This window comes from Teleopsis dalmanni, chromosome 2 (assembly GCF_002237135.1).
Source record: "Teleopsis dalmanni isolate 2A chromosome 2, ASM223713v2, whole genome shotgun sequence".
Classification (NCBI taxonomy): Eukaryota; Metazoa; Arthropoda; class Insecta; order Diptera; family Diopsidae; genus Teleopsis; species Teleopsis dalmanni.
Window position 1 is genome coordinate 90,841,412 of NC_051847.1, and position 10,803 is coordinate 90,852,214.

Consider the following 10,803-nt stretch of genomic DNA (forward strand, 5'->3'; position numbering starts at 1 on the left):
ACTAAATCTCAAGGTCTATCGTACCGATGCCACGGAAGAACCGGAGAAGATTACGTCTGCTCAGCCCTTGCTGGAGGAACCAGCTAAAGAACCAATGCTAAGACAGCAGAGTTGTGAGGAAACACAGAGTGAAGACCTGCCAGATCAAATGGAGGTGGACTCGCTCTCTCTGGTGTCTGAAGACAAATCGGATGCGGGGTCGGTGACCAGTCTGGGCAACCTATTCGATGAGAGTGGGCTCCTGGATTCGGATGACGAAGCCGATAAAACGGTGGTAGAGGTTCAGGTACCTGATGAAGGTGCTTCAAATTAATCTCCACCACTCTAAAGCTGCTTCAGCAAACCTTCTAATCCACCTTGCACAGGGTGGAGCCGATATTGTTCTGATTCAGGAACCATGGATACTGGAAAACCGGATCTGTGGAATCGGAACAAATGACTATAAACTTATCAGCAACACAGACTCAGGTAGACCTAGATCATGTGTGTTAGTGAAAAAGTACATTAATTGTTTCCTTTTGAATAATTTTAGTGATGACGACCAGACTGCAGTGAGTTTGGAAATCGACGGCAAAACCGTATGGGTGGTGTCATCATACATGGCCCACGACCATATAGGAAATCCACCACCGGAAATACTTAAGCAGCTCGTGATAACAGCAGCAGAAAGAATGACTGGTGTTGTGATTGGAGCCGATGCAAATGCTCATCACACAATCTGGGGAAGCTCAGACATAAATGAAAGAGGTGAGTCGTTATTCGATTTTATTCTAGATTATAATCTTCATATATGCAATACAGGAGTGGAACCTACTTTTATTATTGCAGGCAGAAAAGAAGTTTTAGATATTACGTTAACTATTGAAAACACAGATCTTGAGATTAAAGATTGGAGAGTTCTTGATGAACACTCATTCTCTGACCATCGTTATATTCAATCCTATATAAATCTACAATGTCCAGTTGAGAAACCTTATCGGAATTACCGTAATACCAACTGGAGTAGATATCGAACCAATTTACTAAATCTACTTCCTCTATATCCTATTGAAGAAGTAGAGACTCCTCAATCGCTAGATAACGTTGTGGAAACCTTCACAAAAGCTTGCAACATAGCCTTGGACCGTTCTTGCCCACTAAAATCACAGAGGGGAAAGAAAAAGCCATTGTGGTGGTCCGAGGAAATAAGAGATCTTAGGAAATCAAGCAGAAACTTGTTTAACAAGGCCAAGAGAAGTAATCTTAACACTGACTGGGACATCTACAAAGTCAGTCTAAAAATATATAAAAATGAAATAAAAAGAGCCAAAACACGCTCCTGGAAAGCCTTCTGTGAAAGCGTGGAGGGTTGTCAAGGAACAGCAAGGTTTAGGCGCATTCTCTCGAAGAAACCCTCTAATCTAGTCTACTTAAAAGACGAGGTCAATGGGTGGACACATAGCAGCGAAGAATCGGCGGCATTGTTACTGAATATACATTTCCCAGATAGTGACATACCAAATAACCTTGGAATAAACCAGGGGTCTACATGTGACTCATCTGTGGTGAATAATATTGTCACCAGAAGGAAAATTAAGTGGGCTATAGATAGCTTTCTACCATACAAATCACCGGGCCTGGATGGAATTATACCAGCCCAACTTCATGAAGCAAGGGACATCTCTTGCAATTGGCTCACACCAATCTTTAAAGGTTGTCTTACCTTGGGGCATATACCAAAGAAATGGAAATTGACAAAGGTCGTTTTTATTCCTAAAGCTGGCAAAAGCTCCCATATTACGCCTAAAGATTTTAGACCGATTAGTCTATCCTCTTTCCTCTTAAAAACTTTAGAAAGGCTTCTGGAGCATTTCATTAGGAAAGAGATACCAGATGAAAGGCTTTCAAAATCACAACATGCGTACTGTAAAGGAAGGTCTGTAGAGACCGCATTATCATCTCTAACTGGGATGATTGAAAACTCAATACAGCATAAAGAATACGCCCTTTGCGCCTTTCTTGATGTGGAAGGGGCTTTCAACAACATCCTTCCTCAAGTAATCGTCAACTCATTAAGAAAACTAGGAATTGACAATAGAGTAATCGAAGTCATTACCCAACTGCTGGTTGATAGGACAATCGTAGCGCAGTGGGGGGGAACGCTAGTAACTAAGAAAGTTAATAGGGGGACTCCACAAGGAGGAGTACTTTCCCCCCTCTTATGGCTAACTGCAGTTAATGATCTTCTTGTTGATCTAGATAGCGCAGGTTGTCAGGTGGTCGCGTACGCGGATGATCTTTCCTTGATTGCAAGGGGAAAATTTCTGAGTACAATTAGTGAGGTAATGCAGGGTAATCTAAATAAAGTATCCCAATGGGCCCATTGTAGCGGATTATCAATAAATCCAACCAAAACAGTTTTTCACTTAATAATAAGAAAAAAATGTGCTATGAGAGGCATTTATTTATTAAAATTCAAATATTTTTTTAATATAATAATTTGCATTCCATTAAGGCAATTTAGAAGTGATCTTTAAAAGTATCTAAATAGGCTTCGTTAAAACAAATAACGTTGATAAACATATTGACTTTGTATAATAATTATCAGTTGCTGCACTTGACACATTGAGCGGTCACTTTCACGACGACTTCTTTTCAATGTGAAAACATTGTCAATATTTTAAAGTGCCTCGGAAAATAATTTTCATGACCACTTCTCAAACAACACTTAGGAGTGACAGGCGAAAAGTTGAATCGCTGCAGACACGCCACAAGAAAACGCAAGCCGCAGATCAATAAACACTAAATATTTGCAGACAAACTATAAGAAAAAAATAAAAAAATTGAGTTTTACAAGACAAAAATTGGTTTAAACAGAATCAAATCCAATTTAAACCAATTTTTAAAAATATTAAATATGAAAAATACAATACTCTCATTGAGATGATTCGTAGAGATACAAGCCAGGAAATAGGTTTGCTCACAGATCATAGCCATTTACAGAATCATGGTAGAAGACTGAATCTCCTTTTTAGTCATTCTTGTCGAAGTTGTAAAGTGTACGTTAAAAGTACCTCACATCTATTTTCTTTTTGCCCAACGCATAGGAAGAGCCACTCTACTATTGTAGGGACCACCTTTTTTGAGGATCTTGATCAACTCCAAGAGTTTTCGTTAAATAGTATATTAATATTTGGCAAATGTTCAAGGTGATTTTTAAACCACTCAATTTTCTCTTTTACGATAATACAATAGGCCTAAGCGAATCTTCTGGTTCACCTAATGTAAACATTAAAAATACTATTAAAGATCCACGAAAAATAGAATTTTGGGAATAAGGCTTTTACATACATATACATATACAATAAAAAATAATGCATATTTGTCTCTCAAAGGGCGCAATGAGTTAAAATAAATTCATGTGCTATAAGATACTGCCTGGTGACCAAAAATTATAGAGCTACAATTTGCATTTTAACGTCAGTCATGACGATAGTGACTATTTTATCTAATAGAAATCTCTCTACTGAGCAATAATTAAGCACAGCTGCAGATTTTAAACTAGCAAACAACGGACACCGATTTTCAAATATTGCTTCTGGTAAGCAGAGTAATCAACGGATATCATATTATTTTCAGTGTTAATAGCTAAAACCTTTCAAGTCCTAGATATTAGTCGTGAAATAAAATACAGTATAACAATGTTTTCAATTAATGAATGTAGAATTTTGACATAGTCCCATTCTAATGCAACTAGGATGGTTTAACAAGCAACTAGGATGGTACTCATCACAAACTTTTATCTATCTATTCCAAATTATTTTCATACTCTTCTAGGCAGAAACACTACATATTTTGAAAAATGAGGCCAGAGAATGCATGTTGGGTACGATACATGAATAAATTTTATATATTTTAACAGCCTGGTCGCTCCTTGATTTTGTGTTTTTAAAACCACATGGCTTAGAACTGCAAATGTTTCATATATGTATTAATTGTACAGTATAAATCTACAGGCCAGAAGTTCTAGAAATAAAAGATGTGGTAGGAATAATTAATAATTTGATAAATAGTAGAAAAGCAATCACTTATAAATGATTGCATATAAGCTCTAAATATGATATATAGTATATACCTATAAATATTAATTCTCTATATATATATATTAATTCCCTTTATTGCTCTAACAGTGTATGGAGAATCTTACAACATTTTTTTTTATTCTTGATCGTACTTTACCCGTAATTTTTCTCTTCTCATCCCTGCCTCACAAACTTTGTCTTCAATTGTTAAACTAAAGCGTCCAATATGTTTTTTCATTACGCCTTGATTCCATGATTGATTTAAATTTGGAAATTCTCAACTGTAGCTTTGCTGAGTTATGACTGAAATACTTATATCGGCAGTATTCAAATTTATTATGGATGGCAACGTATCAAAGTTCGCATCGTATACGATCGTTTCTTATTCTGTCACGTCTAGTGAGATTATTTCTTGTGCTACTAAGATCTTTATCGTTTGCTCCCAAATTTTCCGCTACATTCGAACAAATTAGCATGACTAGTGTACATCGGATATTTAGTTTTTGTTTTCAAAAAATGGACAGCTTAAATGTCGCTATTTCACGATTCCTCTTCCCGCTTTTATGTATAGTTATAGCCAGATAATTATATATTGTGACTTGTAGAACATCTCCGTATAAGATGTTAATACATTTATTCTCTTGCTCAGTTTTTGGTACATGGATCGTTCTTGTCTTTCCAGTATTAGTTTTCATTTCTTCCTTCTACGACGTACTATAACAAAGACTTTCACAACTTTATAGCATTACATCCGGAGTATGTCTTCTATTGCATTGAATTGCAATCACTATTATCAAGAAAACATATATTTATTTATTATAATTAATTACGTCATTCAAAATATTATAACTACAATAAAGAGGTTTCGAAAAGTAATGAAGTACAATTACAATAACTACAATAAGAAAACAAGTACTAGCTGACAGGGATAGTACTTGTCAGAAATTTTAGCTCTGATATTATAAACTAAATTTTATTAATTAAATATTATAATTATTTATTTTATTAGTTTATTAAATTATGGACTTTAACATATATACCAGAAGTATGTATTTAATAGGGAGATAGGTAAAATATTTGGAAAAATACTGTTTCAAATAGAATCAAAAGTAGAGCAATAATAGATAGCAGATCAAAAGACAGTTATCAAAAAACTTTATATATCCCAAATGTAACCGAAAAAACATTTGACATTGCATTACTATAAGTATATTCGAATTGCTTTTAATCCACAATCGACTTGTAGTGATGTACCATTCCTTTGTTCTTTTATCTTCCAAATGTTTGTTCAAGAAACGATTTGTTCTATTCTTTACAAGTTTAAATAACACTGTTTTAATTAAATTGTCTGTATATAACCATTTCAGTGGAAATGTCAGATGTTGGACACTATAAAAATTCAACGCACGTCTTAGCAAATAAGTTAATCCCTTATACATTATAAGAAATAAAAATGAATAATTAAATATTAGCTAAGGGTCTTAAAAGTCATGTAACACTTTTCACAGTTCATATTAAATTATATAGTTTTAAAACTCAGGTTGCTGGTTTAAACATCGTCACAAGTGTAATACGTCGTTGCCTAAATATACCTCTATTTTTGCAAATTGATGTCATCAAAAAACTCATACTATAAGCGCAAAGACAATTTCAAGATTAGTTTCAGTATTCAACTTAAATGAATTCCCGACCACACAAATTCCGCGGAAATTATACAACAACAGACTTCTTAGACAGCTACTAAAGCTTAGAGATAACAAAATATATAAAAACGAAACTACTTAAGTCATTGCAGAGAATAAATAGATTTATACATAAATAGATTGAATTTCTATTTTTAATAGAAATTCTATCATATACTAAGGCCACTCGACACAAACTATATTTCAAAGAAAACCCAATCTGCTTGTAGTCGACACTGTTTAATAGATAAGCACATGACTGGATTGGGTGTTATCGAAAAACGCGTATAATATTATAATTCACTAACATTATATTAAGATTAATTATCTTCATTTGCTGGCATATAAGTACGTTGTTTAGAATGCTTAAACCTTACACAAACGTTATATTTATATTTTGTATGAATAGTTAAAAAAAACTGCATACAGCAACATTATACACACAAATATTGCAAAGGGTTTCATTAAATAACTTTATGCAACATAGTCAAAATATTGAATTAAAAATTCATTAAACATCTAATATATTGAACAGAGGAATGTTATTCAAATATTTATAATTCTTACACAGTTTGAAAAAATATTTCTATAAATTAGAATATTCATTTGTTAGTAGATATTTTCTTTCCAATTTACCAGGATCCAGTGATCGCGAACGAATTGTGAAACTTACGCAACATTGGTGTCAGAAGTGGGATCCTGATAAAAAAAATGGTAAAGCTAGAGCAGTTAACCCAGGTACATTTGAAGAGGCAGCTTGAAAAACTAGGGCTTAGCACAGGTGGTGCTAAGACGAAATTGCAAGTAAGGCTGCGTGAGGTTATGGAGGCGAGCGGTATGACTGCAGAAGTTGAAGAATTCGCTGAAAAGACATCTGTAGCGGGGGAAGCTAAACAGGTGGACAATACTGAAATAATGGAGTTTATGATGGATATGATGCAGGAAATGAGGCAATAAACAAAGCAGGCTTCCAGTGAGCTTAAGCAACAAATGGATCAGAGCCATGGTGAGCTTATGCACAAGTTGAAGCTTGTGCGCTTTAGGACTATATCCAGATTTGGCTGAAGAAATGAAAGAGTCATAGCAACTTGTCGGTAAGACAATAGAGGCTCGGGAAGACGAGTTGTGTAGGGGTAATCAAATAGTTGAAGAAGTCTTGAAGAATGGAAGACAGCAAATAGGAATTGGTGGGTCCGAATAAAGATGGCAGTGTGTCAACTCGGCTTGTGAAGCTATCTGGTACAATAATTTGTCATTGTAAGAAATTTTTAGTGGATACTTATTCTGGCGGCATTTCAGGAGTGATGAAAACGAGGGGAGAAAGTAAACCAAAAAAAAAACAAGAAGAGAAGCAAGAAGGAAGACAGGAAGAAAAAGAAAAAAAAAATAAAAATAAAGAAAAACATAAGAAGAAAATTGATACAGGTAATAAAAAGGCAAAAGAAAAGAAATGTAAAAAGGAAAAGAAGAAAAAGGAGAAGAAGGTGAAAAAATCGGAACCTGGAAAAGAGAAAAAATAAATAAAAGAAAATCAGATAGTTTGGAATATGCACATACTGATATTCCTACTTGCACGGCTTCGAGCTACATCGACTGCTTCAGCTAGGGTGGTTTACGGCGTGAGGTACGCAACAATATTATATTGTATTATATATTATATAAAATTTATTTATAGTTAAGTAAATAATTGGTAACATAAGATTAAAATATTAAAACATTGAGCTATACAAAAAAAAAATCACACAATAAAAACGCTGAATTAACTTGATTGCATTGATATTCTACTTTGAAGTGAGATGGACTAATTAGTAACATGTAAATATTTCATATCTCGAATGCCCTTTAGTTATTATTTATAACTGGTAATTATATTAACTCCAGCAAATTTCGCTTTTAGTTTAATCGGACCAACTATCTTTGTCAGCATCGTTTAAAAATTCCTCAGTTTTAAATTTAGGTTTTTTATCAAAGATCTTCAAATTTTTAATAAAAGTTAAATTAATTAAACAAGTTGCAGAAATGTTGATTGAAACCAGTAAATATAAAATAAATAATTTATTAACCTTGATGCATTATTCAAAATAATCATTTAAAAATTATTATAAGCAGATAATTATAAACATAATTTATTGCATTGAATGCGATTATTATTGATATCGAAATTTGGTTTACTGCACTATTTTTTGGCAACACTCAATCAACGTCTTTAGTACAGCAATTAACTGCTTTTAATATATAATTCGATTTATGCCGAATTTCATTTATGAATGTTGCATTTATACTTTGTATTATTACTCAACAAAGTGACAAATTAAATAAAAATAGTTCCATTTATCGACAATCAGGCAAATTAGTTTCTATTGTTGCTAAGCAGCCCAACAGACCTTTAAGAAAATTAATTAATTATCGTAATGATTTCCAATTTCTATAGGGGGCATCAATATAACTTTAGTATTTATGATTATAAAAACAAATTTTTATTTTATGCTTTCAACTAGAATATAGTATAAACCGCATTTACTTCATTAGAATGTTGGTTAAATATAATTAAGATTTAGTCTTAGCTACGTTGCGAATATCTGAAGTATGTTAAAGTATTTCCCATGATCTGATCAGCGTATCAGTTTCCGTCCGCGCTAAACACAGAAGTCCACATAATAATCTATCAATAATTTTTTTGCTTCAAGTCTTAACATTAATTCATTAATAATTCGTGTTATTAATGTCAATAAAATCCTAAATCGATTAAAAAATATTTACATTAAAAATAATTTGAATTTGTTGCGTAATTTGAATTTGTTGCGCATTTTGAGATACTTTTGAATTAATAATTTCGGTTCACTGCACCTAAAACTGTTTTTGAAAATGTGATAATCGAAGATAAAGATTTTATACAATATTAAGAAAAGAATTTTCAGAAATGCTAAGAATGTTGTCATTAAAGCTTCAGTTTTTAAAATAAAGAAATAGTGTTTACATTTTGAGGATTATATGATGGTTTAAAAGGTGTTAATTTTTAAATTGCAGTAGCAAAATATGATTGTAATCCCGATTATTAGAGAGGTTTCGAAAAGAAGTGAACTACAAAAACAAAACCTATTTTTATATTATTTTAATTAATTGAATTTTTGCCATACATCTTTCCTGAGTATTAACAAAAAATAGTTTTTGTTGTTGTAATTCACTACTATTCGAAACCTCTCTATTAAATACAATAGTTTCTATTAAATAAAATAGTCTCCAGCGTCATATTGATTTTAAAAACAAATTTAAATCTGATTATTACAATATTCAAAATAGATGTTTTAAAGTTCACAACTGATCAGTTGATAATTAAATTGCCCTGAAGCAGAAGTCAATAAAACCTCGTATCATTAGTAATAAAAAATAATAAAAAAAATATATGAAAATTGAAAGACCTTTTTAATATTCTAGGTATTCTATTCGCCATAGCCTACAAAATAATAATTTAAATTAAATTAATATTTTAAGCTAATTATTTAACTTTCTTTTTGTCCTTATGTATCCTCTGACGTTTAAAATATATTTTGAGCCTCGAATAATTTATGGATTTATTTAATTTTTCGTAAGATCAGCACCAATCAAAGTGCAATGTGAAATGGATGCAAAATGTGGTTTTTCACAATAACAGCTAGAAAGAAAATAATGTTCCAGTTGGACGGGATTGTAAACGAGACTACTCAAACCACCGCCTAATTTTAGATACTGTGTAGTGAGCTGGCGAACACACTGCTTAAACACTTAAACCTGCTTCTGGAAATATCAACGAATAACCTAACCATATGTTCCTGATTCACTTTTATATATTTTTTTATGTATTATTATTTTTCTTTAATATTATATATTATAAAATGTATTAATATATTACATATTTATCTCTTTTAAACACTATATGTTACTACTAATTTATATTTATTCAAAACTGAATAAAAAGGTATACTACATGCAGAGACTATATGAATACGTCGCATAGGGATTATATGTAATTTCAATAAAAAAGTTCAAGAGAATAAGAGAAAATAAAAAAAAGCTCACTAATAATAATAAAAATGAATTAGTAAGTTTAGCAAGTTTAGTGTTGGCTTTAGGCGGGATGGTCTAATCATTTAGAACGTGAGTGCCTTGCCGTAAAAGCAAGTTTCCGAGCAGAAGTGGAAAACTTGAACATACAATTTTTTACCGTTTCTTTTTAATTTTAACAAATTCAGGTTTTACTACAAGTGCCTTCTTTCTTTGACAATTATACAGATAGCACTATTAAAAAATATGGAACTGATTGCCTCGTAACAACCTTGCAACTGACTTTACTACACCAATTTATTCTAAGAAAATAATAGTGATGACTATTATTTCCATAAGCTTATGTGTTTTGTATATGTATATGTTTTTTTCTTACCTATTCAAAATAAACTGAAAACAAATAAAATAACCTCTTTCAGAAATATACGCGATCCCAAGCTAGGAGAATAATTTCAAGGATGACCAAAGATATTCGTAGTCGGATTAATCGGATTAGGCAGTTGTTTTAATAGCAAAAAATTTGTGGATTTTGTCATTTCTAATATAACATGGTGATCGTGTGATGTATGGTGGACTTACATTGTTGTACATTTTAACTATATTGGATATATTTGACCACATATTCAAATTGATCCAATAATCCTGATATAAGCTTAAAGGAGATGTGCGATTAAGAAATCAGTGCAGCCTAACAGCTTGACGTTTTTGTTTCTGTGTGGTTCCCCAAGTTAATTTTCTATCCAAAATAATAAATCCCTTAATGTATTGCAAATTCCATATTTTTTTTAGTTATTGGAACTCTGTTCATGTACTTCTGGTAAGTGTGAATGTGACATGATAGCATTTCTATTCATTGATATTGACACATCAATAAGCTAACCACTTTTGCACAAAAAGTAAGCTATCTTTAAACTGACTTGAAGCATTTGCGACACTCTTAGGATGATACAGATTAGCGGAAATAAAAGTGGTAATACAATATATTTTAGGAATATCTTATATAAATAAAATATTTGAAA

General features: G+C 32.1%; 1 protein-coding gene across 1 annotated transcript; it reads left to right on the forward strand.

The window, feature by feature from the left end:
- The first annotated feature begins 599 nt into the window (after positions 1-599).
- LOC119675059 lies at positions 600-3,882 on the forward strand. Its single transcript, XM_038086245.1, has 3 exons — positions 600-747; positions 802-1,544; positions 3,817-3,882. Exons 1-3 carry the CDS (start codon positions 600-602, stop codon positions 3,880-3,882), a joined length of 957 nt encoding a protein of 318 aa, XP_037942173.1.
- The last annotated feature ends 6,921 nt before the right edge of the window (positions 3,883-10,803 follow it).